This window comes from Poecilia reticulata, chromosome 9 (assembly GCF_904066995.2).
Source record: "Poecilia reticulata chromosome 9, P_reticulata-male-v2, whole genome shotgun sequence".
In the NCBI taxonomy this organism is placed as follows: Eukaryota; Metazoa; Chordata; class Actinopteri; order Cyprinodontiformes; family Poeciliidae; genus Poecilia; species Poecilia reticulata.
Genome location: NC_088838.1, coordinates 20,482,717 through 20,508,972, shown reverse-complemented (window position 1 = coordinate 20,508,972; position 26,256 = coordinate 20,482,717). Strand labels below are relative to the sequence as shown.

Below are 26,256 nucleotides of genomic sequence, written 5' to 3'. Positions count from 1 at the left end.
CAGATCACAGACACAAAGTTTTGTTTTCCTTTATATTCCTTTTTAAAAATAACTTTGCTAAAGCAAAAAAAAAAAAAAAAAAAAAAAGCCAAATATCTGTGGTGAGTCATGGGACAGTCTTAGTCTTATTCACTTTTTGCTGGTGAGAAGAAAACTATTTTTTGACACGTTACAATATGTTCTTTTTGTTTCTTTTTTAATTATAGCTTTTTGTTTTATTTTGTGGAGGTGATGTGATCTGTGACCTTTTGTATTTTGATGGCTAATTTCAAATTGCAATGCTAATACAATAAAAATAGCATGTTGAGAAAAATAAATGAGGGCTGCACAGTGGCACAGCCGACTTGGAGGAAGAAGGTAATGGGTTTGACTCCTGAGGTTTTTCTGCATGGAGTTTTCATGTTTTTCCTGTGAATGTATAGCTGCTGTCTCGGTACTCCAGTTGCACGCAAAATATAATTTAAAAACACAAAAACTGTCATGGAAATTAAGAAGGTTAAAGATCTATATAAAAATGTTTATGCTTTATTTTTCTCTGCATGATTGCACTTTTTATCATTTCACTTGAAGATAGACATACTTATTTATGTGTACAAAAAAACATTCTTTATTGTGTTCTTACTTGGTTCTTTGGCTCAAGGCAAAATTTGAAATGAAGAGGGAAGCGGCAGAAATAGCTCTTTGTATGATAAGATTGCGTCTCCCTACCCTGCAGCGCAGCTTCATACAGGATGTTTTTAAATATAAAAGTAAACTGATGCACAATGAAAACTGCAGACAAATCTCAAAAGGTTAAAAACATCAACAAAATGTATTAAAAAAATTTACTTTGAATAAATAAATAAAAAGCGAGAGATGGGCTATGCTTTGGACAGATTGCCAGACCATCACAGGACAATTAATTAAATATTTTTCTTTATTCATATTTTGAAGGCGTCATCATATAGTATCTAGTGTATATCTCATTAATGTAAATGTTTTCCTTGTTACTTTTTTTTTAATGAATGGCACATTTTTGCATCAAATTCAATGGACATTCAACTGTTTTAAAAAGGAACATGTACCATGTAAAACTCATTAAATATCTTGCTTTAAAAGGACTCTATTGACCACAGTTCAGCTGTTTTCGTCTACTTTTCAAGGGTAGGTTTTAAAGCATACAGTCCTTGATTAGAGTGTTCAGTTGTACTTCAACTACTATTTATAATTTTCTTTTCCCCCCGATGTAAAGTTCGTACACGATGTAAAAGTTTTGCTTCCTAATCAAAGTAACCGGATCATTTAGATTGCTCCGAGTTGAGTTTTTCATGCCAAGTGACTGACTTGGCATGAAATTGTCTCGGCTCTTTCAGGCCGAGACAATGAACCCTGCTCAGGCCCTTGAAACGGGGCCCAGATGCAGAGTTCAGCTCACAGTGAAGATGCATCCTGCTCATCGCAAGAAGGTCCTAATGCATCCTCAAGGGCCCTCCACCTGCTCTCTGTTGCTACCGTCACCATGGAGATCGGCCTATTTCAGCGAAACGATAGGGTTAAATAAGTACACATTCAGTGGAGCATGAGCAGCGGCAACAACATGTAAACACTTGTTGGATACCAGGAACAACAGCATGCATGAAGAGGGACGGGATGTGATGCTTTGATATGCTTTTAAAACTTACATCTCTCTCCTTCTCCATTTAAAAAAAAAAACATGTTTTAGTAGCTGCTCTTTTGGGATACTAAATGGGACACAAATTGATGAAAAAAGGGACCGAAGAGCTGGTGGAGGGATGGTGTGAATGTAAAGGCTGAATAGAATTAAAGAATTAAGCAGCACTTGATATTCTTCAGGCCTCCAGAACCCATTAGAGAGGAGGGGAGATGTGCGGGGGGAGCAGCCTTTCCTCTAAATTAGAGTAATGAGGAGTTTGGTACCCAAGAACAGAAGGAAGGAGTGGAGTCTGGGATCAAGGCAGAAAACACATGATTCTTTGATAGAGAGAAAGAGAGAGAGCAAAGAGTTGCAAAAAAAAAATCCCCCAGATTTTAATCGCAAGTGTCTAATTGCCTGTATGGGTTTCAGGAACAGTTGGCTGGAGAGTTGGTGTGCAGAATATGTTTGACAGAGTCAAGGTTTTTAAAGTCGCAGGACCATAAACACAGCAGGCAGAGGTGGGAGGACAGCGCTGGTGATAAGAGAAGGACGAATGAGAGGAGGATAGAAAGACGGAGAGAAAGTAAGGAGAAATTTGAATCACACATGGCAGCTATGATCCCAGCATGTGTCCATCTCTATCCCAGCCAGACCACCCGCCTGGCCTCCAGGGAGCGCGTGTGTGTGTGACTGACAAGCTTGGGCTTTGGTCAGCAAGCACACACTTGTGAATGTGTGTTTCAGTGCAACCGCTGCGTGTGTGTGTGTGTGTGAGCACTCTCAGCAGGGGTGAAAGCACATGGGATGAAGGGCACATGCGGCTAAACACACATTTAGTCATAAAACTGTCTCTCAGCAGAGGTTTTTCCCAGAAGCTGTTTCAGATTTGTGTTGTTAAAGGAGAGCAAGGCTGCACTGTTTCTGAGAACTAATTGCAAATAAGAGTCTGAATGCAGCTCCGGCTAAACCATTTAAGGAGCACCAACGTTACCCCTGACCTGGAGGAGATTATCTCCATCATCTTGTTAGGAATGTAGAAACTAAACAAAAAAAATAACAATAACAACAATAAAACGTTTGATTATTCTTTCAAATAAATTTCCTTTATGAGTAAATGTGTCAATGATACATTTAGTTATCATTGGTTGTTTTTGTCAGGAAGAAACTTACAGATATACACTGCAAAAAATATATGTATATGTGCATTTATAATGCTGATAAGGTCGAAATACGTAGTGTTTATATCCTTTTACTGAAGGAACCAAATATTAAACAACTTTTGAGTGACGATAATCCGTACTCACTTCACTTTTGAGATGAAGAAACCCTAAATACATCCGTCTTTAAAAGCCTTTCATTTACTTTCAGTTTCATCTACACCTCCCTCTTTTCAGGGCCTCTGAAGATGCAGCTCAGAGTTTTAAGATTAACATTTTATTTTTGTTTTTCAGTTGCTCCCATTAACATTACTGTCATTTTTAGTTGTGAAGACCTGGTTCTCCTCCGTCATAATTTTCCTCAAAGTGTTTGCTGGCTGAATAACCTTTGGTCTTCCTCGTACAGCTTTGTCTGCCACAGTTCCACTGAATTCAGACCTTTACATTATCGCTCTGTCTGCAGAGGCCAAGTTGCTATTTTTCCTGTAACTGTTACTTGATACGTTTTGCATGTTTTGGTCTTTTTAATTTTGTGGCTAAATGAAATGGGCCTCATCACAGGTATACTTCAAGGAATCAGAAAGTCCTGGGTCTCTCTGTTGAAGTTTGAAACATGTAACACTTATTTCAGTCACATTCATTTTTCCACCAGTAGAAAATGATTGAATATAATATAATTTAAATTTCATTTCTCATTTCACGGTAAAATACTGCTTGGCGGTTTGGACAGAAAACGATAAATATAAATAGAATAAAAACAATTTGATTGCAAAACAATATGACAGGGTAGAGTTCAATGCTGCAAGCGATAATTTAGCTTCTGCAGATGGAGGTGAAAACATTCCTGCATTAGTTACAAATAACAGAGTTGTTGCACAGCTATTCTGACAAAATTCAAACAGTATTAGCATTGTCCAGCTGCAAAATATTTTATGCTAAGAGTGCTGCTGGTTGTGACACTGTTGATTTTGTTAAGAACAATTGATTTATTCATTAACTTGAGATTATTTTTTAACTTGTTTGATGAACGTGTTAAGATTCAAATAAGATTTATTTTTTGTTTGGGATATTGTTACTGTCACGTTCAGGAACTGATGGATGCAGGGACTGAACAGCGAATACAAAAACAGGTGTTTAGGAGATAAACTATTTCTTGGTCAGACAGGCCGGGGTCAGAACCAGGGAATCCAAATCAGGGTCAGGCAATTCCAGATCTCGGGGTCAGACAGACAGGGGGGTCAGAGCCAGCGGGTCCAAATCCAGGTCAAAACAGGTTCCAGATCTCAGGGTCAGACAGACAGGGGGTCGAAGCCGGGAGGTCCAAAACCAGAGGTGGGGGTCAGGATCAGGGACAGGAGAGGCAACTAGGCAGAAGGAAGAGACAGACAGGTTAGTTACTGGGCAGTTAGCTCAAGTTACTACAGCAGGCCTGAAAGTGTTACCGCTGAGGGTTTCACAACAATCTGACGCCGTGCAGGGGGAAGATCCGTCCTTATATGGCAGCAGCTGGGGATCCGGGTGATGACGATCAGGTGTGAGTGGTTACAGCTCAGCAGCAGCTGCGACAGTTACTGCAATAAAACTACAAAACTTATTTAGATTTTTTTAGCACATATTTACCAAGTGTGCAAATCTGTGATCAAGATGCTCTGTCTTCAGACAGAATAAAATATGGATGCTGCTTCAATGCCAATCAGGTGTCATCCATTAAAAATGTAAACAAATAATAAAAAAAATTTGTAGTTTATAAAATAAATATGTAAAAAAAACAAAACAAACAAACAAGCAAAAACATGTTGAACCTGGTTAAAATCTTGACCTCCTGATGAAAGTTTTACAAATATTTGCATTTCACACTGCTGGATCACACCCACACAGTCAGCAGAGCTTCAAAATGCAAGAGGAAACATAAGCAAAAAGCAGATTTTGATATTTATGAAAATGACATTTGAACTCAAACAGGCTTTCCATGAACTGGTCAAAACGTTATAGGTATTATTCAAGGGGAACATCGACTTTTTGATAAATTGGCTGTTTTATTTCTTTGTCTCTTGCTCCTTTTTTGTATTTCAAAACTCTACTTAAAACCTGGTTCTGATCCATGAAACAAGATACTGTGCATTAAAAACAAATTGAAATGTCTAAACAGAATTTTTTGACTAAAGTTTTAAAGGTTCTTAAATATCAAGACAAACTCCTTATCAAAGTACATTGACATCTGAATTATTTATTGTTTGAGTTGGTAGAATCATATAATTAAACAATAATATTTCATATATGTAGCCAATACTGATAACTGTAGTGTAAATAAATAAATGTGAAGGGCAATTGACTGTAAAACATTTTGTTTTAGTTTAAATTTCCTTTTTAATATAAAGTTGTCTGTGTAAATGATGTTCATCTGAAGAACATAATTACCGCTTTTTTTTCTTTTTGCATAATCCACTGATGAGAAACATGTCATAAACCTATTAGACACAATTAAGGATGCATATCATCTCTTTGTCTGCACACATTTGTCAGGGATTCTCCTGATTAATTTCTCACTCTGTGCAAGGACACGTCCATGTAATTACGTGTCAACGAGCAATTAAAGATGTAGTTAGGATCACTTAGTGTTTGTTACGCACAAAACGTGAGACAGTGATCAGGTGTCCTGACTGTCTGCCTTTTCTCCTGTATTTGCTTCATAAAGTGGTGATATTAAGCAGATTTTAGGATAAAAGGCAGCTTTGTATATAGTTAAATTTGGAGTAAGCACATTAATATGAATTAAGCCTTTCCATGAATATGGATAGATGTACTTTATGGTTTATGAGTCTTTGGTGATATCCCTTTGTAGTGAGCATGCATGTGGTGGCAGTGGACAGCAAAACTCTCCTTTAAAAATAAGAAACCTCCAGCAGAACCTCAAATGACTGGGGATGACAGAGTAGAAAATACAAAAGCACTGGTGGTCCTGCAGTCCTTTCTAGGTTCCCGCAGGCTATTGGTGGCAATAGTTAGGTTGTAGGCCTTTCCACAGGAAGGAGTCACAGCTAAATAGAAACACCTGGCCAAATCAAACTTCAGTAAAAAAAACAAAAAAAAAACAAACTGGTTACTTGACATAGGTCATAATTGAGGAGTAGTAGAAGCATAGGCTTTGATGTATTCACACAATGACATTTACCAATAGCCCTGACAGTTTTTGAACTTGACTTCTACTTGTTCCCAACACTTCTTCAATTTGTTATTTATGTATTCCTTGACATGTTTTTAAGATCTTTCACTTCCCTTTCACCTGTGGCTTCACTGTGATAAAAAAAAACAACACAGAGAAAAGACAATTATAGGAACTATCCAGACAAATTGCTGCTATTAGTAAAAAGGTTCTGACAGCAGACTTTAGCAAGATTTAAATAATGAACCACAGAGTAACGACTTGGCTGAGAAATTTCATCCTCCTTTTTTCAGTCAGTTTTTTTAATCTTTTAGCACTAAAGGTACTAATTGGCTTAACTTTTCTATTTAAGGCATATTTCATTCTTCTTTGTACCCATTTTCTCTGGCGTGCTTATTCAAAAACTTCATAGGGAATCTTTTTGATATGCAAATCCTCACAAAGCAAGCGTGAGCAAATCATCCAAGGACAAGCAACATATGAAAAATAATATCTATGCAGTACTATTTTTATTGTCTTTTATCAACATTTTCTTTCCTAATTATAACAAAACACATATTAAAAGTTTAATTTGTCAGTTCTTTTATATTTGAGCTGTCTGTTTTGGTAGAGAGATATTCAGTCATGTGCTCTTCCAATTCAAACAGAAGGAGCTCAACTGGTGTCAAAAACCAAATGCTCTGAAAATGGTTTGCAGTGATTTGATCATAAAATTATATGAATTATATGAATCATAGGATTAAATGTGCCAGCAACAAACAAAACAGCAAAACAATACAAAAGTATGGTGTTTTCCATATATCTCATGTTTAAAATTCAGTTTTTTTTCCCCCTCTCATAATTAAATATTAACACGATGAGTTCTTTTTTTATTCACAGAGGACACATGGAAACACTGAGACCGAAAATGCCCCATGTGTCAGTCTCTGATGGCTGATTTTAATGTTCCCTCTCTGTGGGTGTGTGAAATTCACACATGTGAACGCACCTCCTGCCCACCGAGAAGGGAGCCATCTGACCTTTTGCTTGTGCCGTTTTTAATGAAGACACTGTCATTTGGCGTTTCTATGACTGCACTCTCGAAACCCTCCTCTTTGTTCCCCAGAGCAGACTGATTTTTATCACATTGGCTAGTGGTAATGAGCTGGATTCCTAAAAAATCGGCCTGCCTATCAGACCAGCGAGCTTTAACAAGTGGTCTCAGGTGTCAATGTTGTGGAGGGGGAACTAAATGTCAACAGTGACACCTACTGGTCAAAAAGGGAAACTGTTGGATTCACCAAGAAAGGACACTTGACTGTAACTCCTACAGAACTGCATATATGTAGCTTTAGTTTTAAAATAGCTAATAACTTTAGCCATAGTTTACATTAGAACAGAACTGCCAGAGTACACTGTTATATTGACAACATGAGTTATAAATGTGACGGTTTTATCTGCACACAGTGAAACAAGGACTTGCCATTCTGAGGTAATGTATAAAATTGACACAGGTTTTATTTTTGAGAGGTGAACTGAGGATTTTGAGAAATAGACTGGCTTTTTCATGCAACTCATGGTGCTTTGCTTTCCTCCACATTGTTTTGAGAAATGAATTAACTGTATTGCAGATGTTGAGGATGATTCGAGAAATCTACCAAAGCGATTGAGAGAAACTTTTTAAATGGAAGTGCATATAGTGGACCTTGTATATTCAAAACACAAGGAAGAACAAAAACAAAAAACAAAAAAAACTACAAATTTATATGGTTATGTTATGAAGCCTAGGCTCTTTGCACGTCAGCTTCCGTGTTCGTGGATAAGCGGACCTTCTGGAGTGCGCTGTCTCGTGGACCTGGTGTTAGCCGCCCGTTAGCTTTGGTGAGCTACCGTCGTACTTGAATTTACAAAGTTTATCCGCCATTTATCGAGAAATTTCGGCTAGCACCAAATTATTTAAGCTAAATAGAGCTTTTATTTAGCCGATTTAGGTCACAATTTTTTTAAACAAAAATGTTAAACCTGCAGGAGCTGTGAGATATCAGTTTTTCCTCCATCTTCGCTTACTTGGGCCCCGTAAAAGAGGATTTGTTTTGAGATAGGTCTGTTGGCTCATTTGCTTCGTTTGTAGTCTGTTTTGCTTTTGCATTTCTTCAAAGGAAGGGAGGGAGGACTGTCTTCTTCTCGGTTTTATGTGCAAACCTGTAGGATTTACTGAGGCATCAGTCGAAGCGGGTTTGTTTTGAGATAGGTCTGGTGACTCATTTGCAGTCTGTTTTGCTTAATCATTGTAAGGAAGAGAGGACTGTTTTCATCTCTTGGTTTTACATGTCCAACATTAACTACGTGCAAACCTTTAGAATTTACTAGGGCATTAATCGAAGCGGATTTGTTTTGAGATAGGTCTGTTGGCTCATTTGCAGTCTGTTTTGCTTTTGCATTCCTTTTAATGGATGGAGGACGGTCCTCATTTCTTGATTTCACATGTCCAACATTACCTTTGTGCAATCCTCTAGGTTTTAATGGAATAAATAGTCACTACAAAGGGTTTACAAGGCAGATTAGCTAAACACTAAGCTCTAGAAAACTTCCAAGTCAAACAAAACTTTCTAACTGCTGCTTGTTCTGTGTGAGTCTTCACAGATTGAAATATTATGGTTGTTTATAAATGTACAACAAACAAGAATAACATTGCCAAAAATAATACCTATTTTCTGTACCATACTATTGGAATATTCTGCCCAGAAGTTAACAAAGGCCTATGGTGAAGATAATAAGGATGATTAATGTTAAAATAGACTCCTTCTTTTAAATCAACAGCAAAATACTACAACTACTTCTTACCCTAAAACAAGAAGAACAATAACACAATAAAGTGTGGGTGAAATTTAAAAATTGTCCACCAAAGCACTGTTAATGTGTGCATCATCTTTAATATTACCAATAATATTTAAAGCATCACTAATGAAATATATAATTCCACGGCTTGTGCACCATCACACTGAAATTCACACACATTCCTTACAAGAAAACATAATCTCAATCTAAAGGGTTCTTTAATTCTGCAAAGAGATGCTTAATATTATTTGTGTTCATGAAATCTAAAGTAAAAAAAATAAATAAAAAAAAGTAGAAAATAGTTGTTTCAAACACATCTACATACCTGTTATACAGCTGAGAGCAGCAGCTGTTTGCTGCTGTTTGTTAGGTTGGTGTTGTTGAACTCTGAGCTCAGAAAGTGTTGGCAATCAGGAATAAACAGCATACCTAGATGAAATAGTTTGTGGTAAAACAGCAAAAAAGAGAACATATTGCACATAAAAAAAAATCTATTTGTTTGTAACAAAAAAAATAATAATTGGAAGTTTAAAAAAAAATGACATAAATAGAGAGCCAGGGAAAAAACAGGCAGTAAAAGATTTATTTGTAATTAATGACTAACTTGGAGGTCAATGTTTTTAGTGGGTTTAAACAAATTCCTTGACAAGACGCAAAAGTTACATCGTCATTTAAAATGTGTGCAAAGGTCTGAGTGTCACAATTCATTTACAGTCTTTCTGCTTTGAGCAACATTAGATCAGGGTGAAACACAAAAATCCCTCTGACAACAGCTAAAAAAACAACCTACATTTAATACAAGTTGTGAATTTGAGGATAATGATTAAATTTACCACTAGGTGTCACCCTATTGCTATAGAAAGTTATCCGAATGGAACCATTTTTAGGAAGTGAATGAAGGATTTACCAGCAATACAAGCTGTCATAAAACAGGCCATGCTTCCAGCAGTCAAAGCTCTGAGACCACATCTGGAAATATCTGATCGTCTGTTTGGAGCCATGACAGCTAGAAGAATATAGTAGCTACATTTTAGGAGAACCTCACGAGAAGAACTAGAGCAAAACATTCTACAACATAAAACACAAAGCTATGACATTCAAGCAGCAGAGGTATCAAAACAAAAGCTTAGAAATATGTCATATACTTCAGCAATTAGTTTCTTAAGTAGTAGCAGCTTAGACGAACAATTTATTTATACTAGAGGTGTGCCGATCGATCTGCCACCGATCATAATCGGCCGATTTCCGTGAAAAAGTGTATGATCGGTGATCGCCGATCACGGTCTCTTGTTGCCGATCACACAAACCGATCACCTGCATCTCATTTCGCAGCCTGCCTGTGCAGCTGGTCTCCTCTTTCCTTCACACTTTCTTTCCTTCGCGCAGCAACAAATCCCAAGCGTTGTGGAACTATATCGCACTGAGTGAATGGGGAAGTTGCCTGTTGCGGCGTAAAATTGAAGCACGTCAAAATGCATCAACATGACGAATCTAATATGACATAAAAGCGCCGCTTCTGCTCCACCTGGTAGTGACTCTCACACCAAACCTCTTTTTAAAGCTGCAGCATCTAACCTAAAAAAATAAATTTTACATACGTATTAAAACTTTTGCTGTCCTAACATGAGACAGATAATCTCTGAAAAAAGAATCAATCTCCTCCCTGTTCTGTATAATTACTCTGCTCAGTCAGAAGCAGCCAATCAGAACTAGCAGTAATCAGCTAGCCGCCATGCTATCAGGAAGTTTTCATTCAGTAACTCAGGATTGTTTATTGTAGTGGAACCTGTATTTGCCTTTGAATGTTAAGTTTTATGCTTGAATTTTTTGGCAATGTTGAGATGTTTTATTTTCACTCATTATTTAGTCTCTTCAGAGCCTTCATATGTTTTCAGTCTGTTAAAGATAGTATTACCGATAGCAGTACAATGTGCAGAATGCCTGTTTTATTTAGTTTTCTTCTTGGAAAAAGTTATGAAAAACAAGTTTTTGTCTAAATTAATGTGAATTCATGGTTCTTTTTTCCACATAATGTAACCGGTAGTGTTTATGATAAAAATAAATTCATATTTATGTGATGGGTATCGGTGATCGGCCGTGATCGGCCCTCATGTGTGATCGGAATCGGCAGGAAAAAACCTGATTGGCACATCCCTAATTTATACCTAATAACAGTTAATAATACTTAGCTATATCAAGTTATAAGTTAATTGTTGTTTCTGTATTTTGGAATTAGTATAGCAAAATTCTGGATTGAATGTATACAAACAGATATAGCAGAAGCTGGGAGGGCAGTGTAGAGAAAAATTCCCCCTGTTAAATTCCCAAAATTAAGAATTTTCACCATATTTTTCCAAATTATACTTTTAATCAAAAATTCACTATGAAAAAAAAAAAAAGCTTTTGCCACGACAAATATTTCAAGACTTTTGAGAGTACAGCCTCTGTAACTCACTCACATAGCGCTCCAATAGACATTCCCAGGGAGGCAATGTTAGAAAATCCACACAAAGCATAGGTTGCAACAGCTTCTGAGTGGACCTAAGCAATAAAATAATTAGTCTAGAAAAATAAGATATAAACAGATAAAATCACATAAAAAAAAAAAAAAACATAAAGCACCAAGTAAATTACAGGCAGAATTTAACAACTATAATGTGCAGAATGAGGTAGGACGTTTGAGAAGTTCAAGTTCTAGTGCTCATGATCTGCTGAGGGGCAAGTGTCTGTGTCCAGAAAGGTCTAGGGATGAGCCCCTCAAAAATGGTTATGGCAAGAAAAATGCAAAAAAAAAAAAATGAATACATTTTTTAGTTTTTCATTGATCCAAGCTGTAAAAGCCGATATATTGTCTTAAATGATATGCTTTAACATTATATATGTGACAAGAATCAAAATATTTACATTGTTATATATCCCAATTTAATAGTAAAATGACTTAAAATACAGAAAATTGTTCAAATACATATATTGACTTTATAGAACAACTAAACAAGATAATTATCTTCTTATTATCTCTGCATTTAAGAGCATATATATTGCACATAATGACATTGTAGATAATACATGGACCGTTTGGCAGTGTTATATCATTGATTCTGCTTAAACATCCACATGGCACATAGATTTCTGATTTGTTATGAATATATACATTAAAATATAATTACCCACATACCTACTCATTGAGAAATGTCTTTATGCCAATCAGCTCAGCAACGATGAAACTGTCCTCCCAGGAAACGCCCATGATATAGGCCAGAGGCATGAAGATATAGGAGCAAATGAGCTGAGCAGGTAAAGAGACGGGAGACTTGTTAATCCCTGATGTATTCAGTGAAAAGTCTGTATTTGTGCTGCACTTAGGTTACCGAGAAGCTGAGCTGTGGGCAGTCAAACATCCCACCCAGCCATGAAAGGACGGCATCGAAAAAGGCAAGCAAGGCTAAGAAGGCAATAATATTGGAAATGATGTTTGCTATCACACCTACAGCGCGAGCTGCACCTTGGGATGCTGCTTCCAGCATGTTTTCATTCTCTTTGAGGACACAGAAAAAACACACATTTAAAACAAATGAAAGACATATCTGCCATGTTCAGATAAAATATGGTAGTTTTATCTGATTAATTAATCTAATCAATCTTGTCTCTGAAAATGTATTGGTATACTGGTATTAATTGACCTCGAAACATTTACTGCTATACTTTAAATTGTAATATGAAGGTAAAAATACTCAAATCTCCTACAATAGAATAAAGACAATATGAGATTAAGAAAGACAATATGTCATGCAATAATACATATATTGAGAAACAAGCTATATTCAATTCTGCAAATCAGTCTGACAGGAAAACGCGTTTACATCTCATTTGTGATTTTGGCAGTTGTGTTTTTGGGTATTTGCATACTTATTGATTAGTAATATGGTCTTACTTACCCTTTGATCAGTTTAAGGTCATCATTGAATATTGAAACGGTCTTCTCCTTTTCAGGCCAGAAAATTTTGGCGATGGCCAGAGAAGCTGGAGCAGACATTAATGTTGCTGTTGGCAAGTGTGTTGCATCTACCTGAAATTACAAAGACAGGAAAAAAGACATAAATCAAATAGTTCAAAACTGATCTCTGAGCCAAAAAGACTGGTAATCTTTCATCTCAGGGGAAAAATTAATCAACACAGTTAATTAAGTCACCTTTTAGATATATTGAATGTATACAACAACTTTAAGTTGGGGATTCATTCTCAGTGTGACCGTGCCTGATCTCACAATCATATATTGATTGGTTAATGCATACTCTTCCAAATAATCCCTGGTGTTTTTTTTAGGATATTCATGACTTTTTAAACATTTGAAAGTTGAAGAAGGAGCACTGAACATGAACATCTATCCTAACTCTGACAATTTTTACCTACTCATGAACACCCTTTTACCACTATGTTTTCCTCACCCCAAGGGAAATAAATGCTCCCAAAATGGAACCAGAAATGCTGGCAAAGCCTCCTGACATCACAGCGTGTATCGCAGAGACAGTTAGCTCACTGATGTAAGGACGAATCAGGAGAGCTGCATCAGTCTGAAAGAGACAAAAATAGAAGTTGGGTTTAATGAGATCACTAAAATAAGGCAGTATGATGCTACCGACTGCTACTTATAGCAGTAGAAGCTCACATTTCCAAGGAAAATGTTCCCAGCTGCAGCCATTGACTCTGCTGGGGATGTCCCCATGATAACCTGCATTACAAATCCAATCTGGAAAAGAACAAAATCTTTGGCATAAAAAAAAAAATCAAAATAATAATCTAACAACAAAGCATTATAATTAGGAAAGAAGCATGTTAAATATGTAATATTTAGTTCACCTTGCAGATGAGCCAGGGCATGAAGCCAACATAGTAGAGGATGGAGATGACGGAGCTCAAAAATACCACGATGGGCATCACCTGTGAGGAGGTACATGTGGAACATTCCCTTCAGCTTGATTTATTGTATTCTCATGAGGTCTAATGTCTTGGAGACTGGGGTTGATCTTAATCAGAATATATATGTTTTAAGCACCCATCTTTTATGATTAGAGGTGCCTGATGGTGTATATATATATATATATATATATATATATATATATATATAGTATATTCACTGTGTTTTGCAGACAGTACACAATTCTTTTGTCAAAGAAGAGTACAACTTTATTGATGATTCAAAAATAGCTCCTAAAGATACAAGAACTTATATTGAAGTTACAGTGATAATCTTACTACATCTTACCCTAAAGGCAAAGAAGTGATCAGTGTAACTATCACCAAACACAAACTGAGATCCAGCATCTGCGAATGACTGAAACATCTGCAAGGATGAGATTTTTAATTAGTAGAATATTTGTAATATGTGACATTCTTTCAGTTTTGGGTATTTTAAGAAAAAGTTAAAAAGTAAAGTAAAAACAAAGAGTAAAATCATTATAACTAAAACATTTAGTTACATTTTTTTTTTACCTCTGCTTGCTTTCCAAGCCACCTCACTGCACTCAATCCAAATGTGGTTCTGAGTATCAGCAAGTCAAAAAAAACAAGCTGTAGTCCAACTCCACAGATCAAAGTGTGCCAAGGCCACTAAAACCAACACATAGTTTGTGTCAAACATATATTAATAGTCCTTGCAGGGCCAACCCTGCATCTGTATGCATCTGTATTTCTTCTTAATCTGAATGGGTGTTTGGAGAACAGCAGCATGATGAAAACAAGCAGGAGCAAACCACAGAAGGACACAAGCTGTCTGGTTCCCCGCTGGGCGGTATGCAGAACCAGCCAGCACACCACAGCGACCAGTACGGATGCAAACATTGTCCTGGATGGAGGGAGTGACAGTAGGCAGAAGGGAAGAGGACCAACTTTTAAAGATATCATAGTATTGTGAAAAGGTGTTACATCATTTTACAGATTCATTGTTTTTATAGTGTCTTTGAGTGTATAGAGCAGTGTTTCTCAAACTTTCTCAGGCCAAGGACAACTTAACCCATTTAATCAACACTTGCATAGGATACCACCTAACTTGAAGTTGCCCCTGCAAGAACATACTTACAAGCTCAGACTGTAGTCCTACTGTCAGCGATTTTACAGAAGAACTATGGATAACACTTTGGAATGACACACAACTTAATGAACTGTGTGATGCTGCGAGACCTCTGATGGAGCCAGCTGCACTTTGTCCAAACAATACAAAAACAAACTACAAACCATGAAGAAGACTACTTCCTGTTGTCTTCTACGCTTGTATTTTAGACAGTGCCATTCATCAGAACATGCATGTCACTACTGTATTTCTTCTGGTATTCTTTGTCTCGAACATGATTTTTTATTTATTTTTTTTTAAAGAAAATAGGATTTGTATGCAATTCAAATATGAACAGGGTTAAGAGTTCTTAAACACCAAATCTTCCCAAAGAGGTGAACATTACAAAACTAAACGATCAACTAAATGGTCATTCTCTGCATCTTCCTTGTTCAATATTGTCATGATGCTGACCTGGTACGATAATTTCTGCACTACTTCACTCCCACTGTTTAATAAAAGGGTGAATGCCTGTATCTGAAATGGAATATATTAATTGCATTTCTGCTTCTGTTCAAATTACTGTCATTTATGTGCGCTGCAGGACTTGTTTGCGTTCACCTTCTGAAGACATTATTGTTACTAGGAGACAGAATTTTTTTTCTGTCCTTACTGTACAGTGCATAATTTTCATGACATCACCTGAAAGAGATTTTCACCATAATGATTCAACATTGACTGATTGTCCTGTGAAATTGAAGCTAAAAGACAGGGTTGTTTGGGGGGGGAGAGAATTTTTTTCTCACCATCTGATCCAAAACCAGTTTTTACTAAGGAGGTGTCTGGTAGGAGAGAGAGTCTCCCACATACAGTCACCATATTGCTCCATTATCCAATCCCAAACCAGGAAAAAGATGGTTGCCAAGGAGATGACCAGTAGCCCGACAGCCCTCTGGAAGTTCAGAACACATGCTGCTACCACCATGGAAATGAAGCCTGAAACAAAATTTTAATTAGGAGCAATACTGCAAACTGGTGACATCTTATATGTCCTATTAAAATAAATGCATTCTCCTAATTTATTTAGCTGTTTTACGTCCATCAATGAAGCAGATTAGGATTTTATGAAAGCATTCATGTAGCCATAAAGTAAGAAAAAGTATTTCAAGCCCATCAATGAACAGCTAGTAGTGCAAAAAAAACTTGGTTTCTCTGCCTTATCCATTCTGTTTAAACACAATGTACACATATGAAGACAGGACAGTCCTGTAGCGCTCTATCTATCTATCTATCTATCTATCTATCTATCTATCTATCTATCTATCTATCTATCTATCTATCTATCTATCTATCTATCTATCTATCTATCTATCTATCTATCTATCTATCTATCTATCTATCTATCTATCTATCTATCTATCTATCTATCTATCTATCTATCTATCTATCTATCTATCTATCTATCTATCTATCTATCTATCTATCAATCAGATTTTATTTGTATAGCACATTTCAGCAGCAATGCATTTCAAAGTGCTTTAAATCATAAGAAACACAAAAACACAAAGTCATGCAACATAGAATCAACAGTCAAAACATTACATTTAAGTCAAGACCCATCATTAAATTCATAATTATGTTTCAAATACAACTCTAAGCAGGTGGGTTTTTAGTCGACATTCAAAGTCAGTGTTTTAGCTGTTTTATAGTTTTCTGGAAGTTTGCTCCAGATTTGTGGTGCATAGAAGCTGATCGCTGCTTCTCCTCGTTTGGTTCTGGTTCTGGGGATGCAGAGCAGACCAGAACCAGAAGACCTGAGGGGTCTAGACGGTTGATACAGCAACAACAGATCTTTAATGTATTGTGGTGCTAAGCTGTTCAGTGATTTATAAACTAACAGCAGTATTTTAAAGTCTATTCTCTGAGCTACAGGGACCCAGTGTAGGGACCTTATAACTGGTGTTATGTGCTCTATCTTCCTGGTTTTAGTCAGAACGCGAGCAGCAGCGTTCTGGATCAGCTGCAGCTGTTTGATTGATTTGTTGGACAGACCTGTGAAGACGCTGTTGCAGTAATCAGTGCAACTAAAGATGTCTTGATATATGGCAGCTTCAGACATTCAGTACACCCCAACTTTCTTATGATCTTGTTAAAGTATTTCACTCGACTTGCAGACTAAACTTTGACTAGGTCTTTTCAACAACTTGAACCTTTTTTAAGCTGCTGTAGATCATTTCAGGAAGAGGATCCAGTTTGGACCAATCTTCAGCTGATAACTTCTTATTTGACCAGTGAATATGTTGGTGTTTCTTATTTGCTTCTCTAGAACTTTATTTCAACTTGCTGGCTGTGGTTTAGAGTGCTGAAGATGTGTCTTAGGGTCTGATTTTGAGGTAAATTTCAGAATAATTTCAGAATAATGGACTCCAAATTGTTTGGAAACGTGTATATAACACATCACTTTTAGGCTTCCTTATGCTCATTACTGATGCCTTTGCAGCTAAGCATTGTGCTAACAAACGGCTAGATTGTCCAGAGAAGTAGACTCCTACACTAATAGAAGTGGCCACATCTGCTGATGATCATTTTAAAATCTTAAACCCCAGGAACTGCATATATCAAGTTATCCTCATGCAGTCTTTGTGTACACACACCTTTAGTGTGTTTAGTTGACGAATGACAGGTCAGTTTTATACTAAAACGTTTGAGTTTAAAAACTTTGCTTTTATCGCAGCTATAAATACACAAGAAACTAAATAAATCTCTAAATAAACCCTTTGACTAATTTCCTTTTTGAATAAAGATTTTTCAACGCAAACATAACTGGAAACATTGGATCTGTCTGCAGCTATATTGGATCTGCAAACATATCCAATATAGCTGCAGAAATCGAGAAATAACTACATAAAGCAAAATCAGATGTGCATACTTTGTATATAAAATCCTGATATTAAATAAAAAAAATCTGCAAACTTTCCAGCTGCATAGTCAACAGATAGGCACCATGGTACTCAGGCATGTGAAAACACTTTTGGTATTTAAAATCCAGAAATAAAAAACCTATTAATAAAAGACCTTAGTTACACTTTAACTGATGTTAACGTAGATAATCTATACCTGCTCCCAAAGCCATGGTCATAGTACCTGGTCTTTGTACTCTGCCAAGCAGACCTGGACTGCCTCCAACTTCCTCTCCAGCAAGCTGGACTCACAAAAACAAGACAGATGACAAGGGAGGCAAGGAAAAGGGGACATAAATGTTATCTTGAAGGAACAACAGAAAGGCTGGCCATTTATAAGACATGAAGAGATATTGCATGTTTGGCAAATATCAACAAAGGACAAATCACAAACCATTTCCTCTGGTGGTCTGTCGTCTCATGTGAATTGTTTGTCTCTTTGAAGGCACATTCAATATCAAGGTTTATCTGATCCTGTTTTTATCACACAGACAGATGAACACTGAAAATAATTCATTGCACATGAAGACCGTTTTTTCCCCCCACATTCACAGTGTTTGCAGAAGAACAGGTGCTTGGAGCATTAAAAATCTGAAGCAAATTGAGGATAGTACTGAAACCACACTAAAACACCCTTTTACAAATCACATTTTAGGAACTGCTAGACATATTCATATCAGTATTTATATTTTGTGGAGCCAAAGAGCCAAACTTAAAAGAATCAGAAACCAACAAAAACAGAATTTTCTGGTGCATGGAGGTAGATTCAAATTATTTTGGGGCAAAACACTAAGACATATAAAAGATTTTTGCTTACCTCTAATTGGAATGCAACATTGTCCGTTCCATGGCTTTCTGTCACATTTGGCTCCATGGTCTTTCCTTCTGTTAATGTTCCAACACTTGCTGAGAGACCTTATATGGAGACCTGACTTACTTTCACTGCCGTTGCTGTTTTTTTTCTCCCTTCTGTCCCTTCCGGGGTTTCTTCTTTATGTTGCTGTTTTTTCCCTTTTCCAGTTTTTTACTAAATAAAAAAAAAAAGAAACATGTATTGTTTCTTTCTCATTTGTTTGCTTTCTTTCTGTTATAAAACACGTGCAATGTTTAATATTTGCAGACATGTTCTAGTTTTATGTCTCAATGTACAAAATCTGGCAAAGCTATTCAAACCAGGTTAACTTTTGTAACTTTTTGTCATATTAAAAATATCTACTTTAATGTGTTTTGTATGTAATTGGCAAAGATTGTAGTGCATACAGTAATTATGATGTGGAATAAAAATGATACGTGTTGTAATCACCATGTTTCACGGTGGGATTGGTGTGTTTCGGGTATCATTTTTAGCTTTTGGTTAGCAGTCATTCTTTTCATTGAATCTGACCAGAAAACCTAATTTCACATATCTCCTCTATCTTCCGCGTGTCTTTTGGAAATCAAATTACTTTTAGCTTTCACACTTGTTTCTTAATGGGCAGATACAGTACATGGAGTGTACAACTGCCCTGTCCTGATGGATGAGCTTCTCTAACCCGAGCCATGCTATGCAGGTCCTCCAGTTAACATGGGACTCTTGGTAGCTTATCTGATTAATGCTTTTCTTGCTCGGCCTGTGTTAGTTGAATGACAATTTCTGTATACTTTATTATGTAAATTTGCAGTTGTTAGTGCTCTGTCAGATGTTCAAAGTTTGGGATTTTATTTTATGAACTAACTTTAGATTCCTCCACAAGTTTCTCGCCGACTTCTCTGCTGTGTTTCTTTGTCTTTGTGATGCTGTTTGTTTTTTTAAGAAATATCTGCGGCCTTCAGGGAGCAAAATTTATACTGAAATCAAATTACAAAGCGGTGTAAAAAAAAAAGAAAGTAAAACTGCATATTAACCCTCCAATTTGCAATTACACATCACTTTGTTTTGCTATGTTACATAAAGTCCTTGAAAACTAAAATTGTAATGTGAAGAAATGCGAATACGTTCATATAGCAGAAGTACTAGGCAAAGCACTGTATGAACTGAGGCCACATTTTGTTTTTGAAATGCAAATTGGAGGTTTATGGTATTTTGGGAGCCCAGTAGAGGGCAGTGGTGTATAATTTGTCATCACAGTAACATCATGATGATCACAACAGGTTCACTCAAGTCTACATGGCAGTCTGGGTGATGGATGAGGAAGCAGTCGTTTGGATCTGCTCTGTTATTAGAAAGATAGCACATATAATTTCCAGTTCAGATACAACAGTAACCTGTCTGTTACACACAATCTAACATAATTTTAACATTTTGTTTGTTTTCTCATCTGAATGTCTCATGCTATCTTTTGAATGTGTTTGAAGTTATTTCAGTTCTATTGTTCATACATTTGGGGTGAGATTGCAGAAAAATATTCATTCTGTCATTCCTTTTGAACAGAAAGAAGCTGCTCTTTCCTGCAGCTTGTCCACATGATAAAACCATTACTCAAGCCAAAGCCCAAAAGTTCAAGGAAACCAGGTTGTTGCAGGAAAATAGCTCAGACAGACTCAGGTTTGTTCGTCCATAGATCATTGATTAAAAATCTTGTCAGGGCGGACAGAATGGCATTTAAAATAAATGGTGACATTTTTGGCACACTTTTGTCTTTGTATTTTTTAATCCTTTTTGTTTTATATCAAAATGTCTGCAGGAAACATGGGATATGTTGAGAAAAAGACAGTTAACTAACTGCAAAGCAGTACACTAATAAAACTGGACATGTTCTACTGCAGAAAACTAATAAAGTCAATTACAGCAAATTAACATGCTACAATATATTATTGTTTTAATTCGTCTGTTATAAATTTTATAACTTTTAAAGCTTTTGATCAGTTTATTTTTCTTTGTACATATCTAAGCTGAGAGAGAGAACCAAGGCATTTAGTAGTCAATGTACTTTGTAATGAAAGCGTATAACAATGAACTTGTTTGTTTTTGAACAACATCCATTAATATAGCAACAAAAGTTAAATTTTATAAAATCTATCTGTATCACATGCAGATGTAAACAAAAAGGAGCAAAACAAATAATTGTGATTTTAGAAAGATTGCAGCGCAACACCACAATTAACTGCAATTAAATAAAATACTTAATATCAGAGAAAAATATTTTCAGAGAAAAATATTTGAACAGCAAGTGATTTTAAAGTAGCATAGCCATTAATTGAAAAACAACAATATCTGACTCTGGAGTGACAACATAGTTTATTTGCAGCAGCAGCAATGCATAGCAACTGATGTAATGATGAAATACATCATCATGCAGCAAGAAAGATGATCAATCCCTCAGCAAAGTTAATTGCAATATATCAAGACACGGGATTTCATCAAACGAAATGTGAAAGTCATTCAAAAATAGAGGTGATTGTAGTGTAGCAGGACTAATGATTCACTTCAACATCAGAACCAATTGTCAGGAAACAAAGATGATTTTGAGGGAAATAAGCCAGATCATGCTCAGAAATAAAAACAGCGTGATCTGGTACAGAAAGACCTGCATGTGATACAGTTACATGGAGGTGATGGCAGGTGTGATCTGTGACTATCAGGCAAAAGGAAGTACGAGTGATGTAAGAATGGAGGTGATTTAAAGGGATTTTAAACAGAGTACAGTGACAAATGCAACAACATAGCAAGCTGTGATGCAATGCAAAACATGGCATCATAAGCTATTTTATGGGGCAGCTGTAGTGTGTGGTGTAGAGGTAGAGGTGACGCCCCTTAAATTGAGGCTGTTAGCTCTGATGCAGCTGTCTGGGGTTTGATTCCCATCCCTGTTATCTTTCCTGCTTGATTACTGTAACTAGTACCACACAACCCCCCCCCAAAGAAACGTAAAACGGCATGTTACATTCGAGCAGATTATTTCCATGGAAAATTTAACTATTGTGTCCTGAAAAAAAGCTAGACAGGTAACTGTGATGTAACCAATAACAAATACAAAGTAGATTACTTTAATGAAGCAAGTGAACTCATTGCAAGACAGGCCAAAATTTGTGAACTACTGTGTGTGATTTTATTTATTTATTTTTTTTTTCACTGTTTATAGCAAGAGGAGATTTTGATGACATGAAATTGTGATGCAACAGAAGCAAGTAATTCTGACATCAAACCCAAATAAAATGAAGAAGCAAATGAGACTGGTTTTTAAAAAAAACAAACTCACATCAGTACTATAAGTCATAATGATGCAGTGGTGTAAAAAGATCCCATTAGTGAGACAGGGTTATTAGATTATAGCTGTGGTGCAGCTTTAGTTTTTATGGCTACAGAAAAAAATCCATTCCTTAGTAAAATACACAGTCAGATAGATGGATATCTGGCTGTGTATTTTATCAGTTAAAGACAGGGTTTTAAATAAAAAACACATTTTAATGCAGTGTTTTTAAGTATAATGTGTGAAAATATATATTTTTTGATTATAAGGAATTTTGTGCAATTTCCACAGTTTTAACTTTTGACATTTATGTTTTTGTTTGTTCGTTGAACTTGATGTTGAATTGTTGCTTTCTGTGTCAACATGCCCTGAAATGGGTTATCACTTGTTTAAATGTCAGAAACCTTTAACTCAGGCCTCTGTTATATTTCAGAAAGAACACAGAGCAACTGCAGTATTATGTTTGTGCTACAGTGACTTAATTGGTCTGCCCACCATGTTCTGTCTGTGTGAAACGTGTACACTCAGTTTCTGAGGCAGGGATCCAGATTGGTTAAGACACAGACAGAGCTCCATAATTACGCTAGCCTATTCAGCAGCACTGCCTGTGCGTCAGCGCAAACGTCATGTTTGAGCTGCTCGGGGAGAGACAGGACACTGGAGAGGGCTCCTCACATGCTGCGGTATGCTGGGCTGGCTGCTGCTAAGGCTGCTGCTGCTGATGCTGCTGCTCACAGGCAGATGTGCTGTCATCCTCTGTCACTCAGCTGCAAGGTAACAGATTGAGGAGAAGTGGCTTCGTCCTTCGGTGGCTCGGCTGTGTTAAAGACAGATCCACTCTTATTAGAAATACAGCCAGCCGAAAGAGATGTATCGCTGCAGAGTGACTGGCATCCAGCCTCCACCCTGAGATGACATATTGATTCCAGTCCAGTAAAGCTATGAGCCACATATAATTCACACGATTGTGAAATATGACCTAATGACTTTCAAATCTGATGCTTGGTCTTGTAGTTGCCAGCTAAAAACTTGATGACTAGAAACTAGTGCTTTGGTTTCTTTGTCTCTCGTTCTCTCTTGTCTACTGTAGGAACCTCATTCAAATCTCACCTGGATGTTTAAGCTCATTGAACATGTTGCTTAACCGGAGATTTGCACGTACATTACCTTCCATTGTATTTTTTTAGTATTCCCTCATCATGATTTGAACAATTTGACTTGTGCGGAAGAAAGAGCCTAATTTGGACAGCTATGATTTGAACTAATTAACCATACGCAGGTTTAGAGAGGCCCAGCACGACAACCGAATGATAATAATGACAACCACAGCGTTGATGAGGACAATTATGACAATTATAGCGTCTAAATTGACAGGCTCTTAAATCTCATTCATGCAGTGATCTCAGCGAAGTCTTCAAGGTAGAGTTTATCCATCTCTGTCATTAGCGTAAGGCCAGCCAGAGTCTGGCTCACGAAAACAAACCTGCTGCTCTGGGCTTCCTGTCCTGCAGGGAACCCCAGAGAGCATTTGGCTTCTCAAACAGAATATTGACATTTTTCTGAATAAAACGTTACAAAAATTAAAAATTCTTTAAATCACAATTCTGCTGAAATTTGAATATTATTACGATCTTAACAGTGATAATTCCATGTTTCTACAGTTGTATTTATGTGGTTGTGTCTGTAGAAGTTCAAGCACATTGTTTTCTGCAAAGTATTCATACACAACTGGTGTTTCTGCTCTGGTCCTGGTGGGCAAAGCAAGTTTAACTTGACCCCTTCTTTCTAATTTCACTGAGCTTGCATAATAATGTTATACTGCAGTCCAGACAAAATGAAAAATCCATTAATTACTATTATTTATTTACTGCCATCCATCTGTCTGTGCGTCCAACCGTCCATCGTCAAGCTTATCTGAGATCTGGTTGCTGGAGTAACAGCTCCAGGTAGGAAATGCTGACATCCCTTTTTCCTACAAACACTCTCCTACCAAATAAATCCAATTCATCCCAAGATGTCTCCTGGCCGGATGGGATATATAAATGTGGTTCTGCCGTTGGTTCTTCAAAAAGGAGGAGTTCAGGAGACATCTTTGTTTTATGCTTGAACCAGCCGTACTGGTTCTATTTGATGCAGAGTAGCAGCCTCCTTGAGCTCAGCTTTCCCAGAGGTCCTCACCTTCCATCCACACTGAAGAGGAGAGGGTCACTCCGCATCATTGTATCCAGGATCTCACTATTTCATAATCCATTAGCGGTGTGTGATACAAGAAATTTTGGTATTGATATGATTTCAGTTAGTTGATCATCATTATGATAAAATGCAGGTCAAAGGTGATTTTATGAACTAACTGCAATATAATACATTGTAGCAGTAATGAAATAAAAATATTTCTTTCTACTACATACAGTTGTTTCTTGGGATAACAGAGTCTGTTACTGTAATCTGCATGTAACCTCAATACTATTTCCCCACACAAAAGTGTGTGAACTATTTCAGGTTTGGGGTATAAAGCTTTACATAAGTGTATATTTTTGATTTCAGTAAGATTTTTTGCAGCTGCCTGAATAGATACTAATAGTTTAATTGGTATGCTAAAATTGCAACTCTGATCACAGATTACACTGTGAGCCACGACAGGTGTGTGCTGTTTGCGCAGACAGTGCTGGAGTGATGTTGCACTTATGGGGGTTAGTGAACAGATTGTGTTTGAAAGAAAGCAGACGTTTTGAAAGCAAACATAGCAAAAGTATGAAATCCTGCTCTCAAACTGAAAATGTGAGCTCTTGATTTTTGCCATTTTAATTCCTGCATATGCACTGGCATGAGTAATTTGCTGAACATTCAGGAGGGAAACTGCAAACAAAAGCATCAGCCTCATAAATATTGACATTACCAATAACAATATTGATAGTATCGATATTTAGATTGATACGCCATTGTCTCATGTCACCCAGAAAGACAAGACCTTTACTTTTTGACTCGCCTCTTTCACCACAGCCAACTGAAGCAGGGCCCACCCTTACACAGATGAGGCTTGAATCCAACTATCAATATCCTGTTCCATCTTTTGTTAACAAGGACCCCCACGCTGAGCCAAAATCTGACCTCAAAGCAGGAGGAAACAATTCACCTTTTCCTGGTTGAGACCCATGGCTTCGGACTTGAAGGGCTGCTTCATGCTCATCCACAAACTACATAAATACACTCTGAAGGTCATGGTTTGAAGATGAAAATAGAACCCCATCATCTGCAAAAAACCGAGCTAAGATCCAAAGCAGACACAAGTTTTTCAATGACGGTGTCTTGAGCTCTTGTCTATGATAACAAAAAACAATTTTAGTGACAAGAAAGGAACTTGGACTGGGACTTGTGCTGAGAATGTGGACACAGGTCTGACTCTGGGCATACAACTACCAGATTGATGCCCAGGTAGTCAGTAGTCCTGGATAGAAGTACCTCAAGCAACATGAAACTGAACCTTTATCTCAAACTGTTCTGAGCAAGAAAAAGGGATAGTTCTACACCAACCTTTAAATACCTGCACGGATCCCCTGTGAATAAAATAATATCATGTTAAAGTAATGTGCTGGTATTGGGCCTAGGTTCATTTCAGAGTTGCTGGTGTTTGTTGACCCATCAGGTCATGAGAAACCTGTTTACCCACTGCTCCCAGTACCATAACTGAACAAGTGGAGGAGCCATAGTTTCTACGCTCATCAGCTCTGGGACAATCTGACTGTTTCACATTTGCATTTGTAATTCATTCATATTGTGTGATGTTTATTGTTCTTTTCCTAAACTCAGTGAAAAATAGTTTTCTCTTTCCAAGGTTGATGGACAATTGGGATCCCTTGATAAATTGATCCTGTCCTCTTTCTTGAAAATTGAGACCACCTCCATGTCCACTTCACGGGTGCTAACTCTAATATTTATCTAATAACTAATATGAAAAGCATGAGAGTCAAGCGACACATTTCACAATATGTTCAATATAATGTTGGGCTGTAAGTAAACCGTGAATGAGGATGCTAATTGCACAACATGCAAGCAATCAAAGTTGGACATTTGGGATTTGTGGTACTTTGCAAGGTAATGGATCTATACTGGATCTCAAATCAAATTTGGCTTTGGTCCTCAAATACTATTGGTCCAGTACAACCAAACAGTAGAGAACCTCAAGTCAAAACAGCTGTATTCAGCAATGAAATGTTCCCGCTCTGTCCCCGGACCTTCCTGAGAGCAGATCAAGAACATCTCCTTTTTAAAAAGAGATCAATGGTGTCTCACTTTGTACATGATCTGCTT

The 26,256-nt window shown here is 37.0% G+C and overlaps 1 protein-coding gene and 3 long non-coding RNA genes across 4 annotated transcripts; 1 reads left to right on the top strand and 3 right to left on the bottom strand.

Annotated features, from left to right (window-relative positions):
- Window positions 1-799: 799 nt before the first annotated feature.
- LOC145552812 (uncharacterized) lies at window positions 800-11,948 on the bottom strand. The gene is made up of 3 exons (XR_014088933.1): window positions 9,681-11,948; window positions 9,099-9,202; window positions 800-4,364 (listed from the first exon to the last, which is right to left on the bottom strand). It is a non-coding gene; the product is annotated as an uncharacterized LOC145552812 (long non-coding RNA).
- On the top strand, window positions 5,443-12,394 carry LOC145552813 (uncharacterized). The gene is made up of 3 exons (XR_014088934.1): window positions 5,443-7,816; window positions 11,982-12,067; window positions 12,137-12,394. It is a non-coding gene; the product is annotated as an uncharacterized LOC145552813 (long non-coding RNA).
- LOC103470648 (solute carrier family 28 member 3) lies at window positions 11,973-14,385 on the bottom strand. Its single transcript, XM_081610693.1, has 7 exons — window positions 14,264-14,385; window positions 14,037-14,114; window positions 13,631-13,711; window positions 13,440-13,520; window positions 13,219-13,344; window positions 12,709-12,839; window positions 11,973-12,308 (listed from the first exon to the last, which is right to left on the bottom strand). The coding sequence occupies exons 2-7, from the start codon at window positions 14,112-14,114 to the stop codon at window positions 12,302-12,304; spliced, it is 504 nt and encodes a 167-aa protein (XP_081466819.1). The 5' UTR covers window positions 14,264-14,385; the 3' UTR covers window positions 11,973-12,301.
- A 1,389-nt stretch (window positions 14,386-15,774) lies between these two features.
- Window positions 15,775-26,032, bottom strand: LOC145552814 (uncharacterized). The gene is made up of 3 exons (XR_014088935.1): window positions 18,597-26,032; window positions 17,964-18,253; window positions 15,775-15,815 (listed from the first exon to the last, which is right to left on the bottom strand). It is a non-coding gene; the product is annotated as an uncharacterized LOC145552814 (long non-coding RNA).
- Window positions 26,033-26,256: the final 224 nt, after the last annotated feature.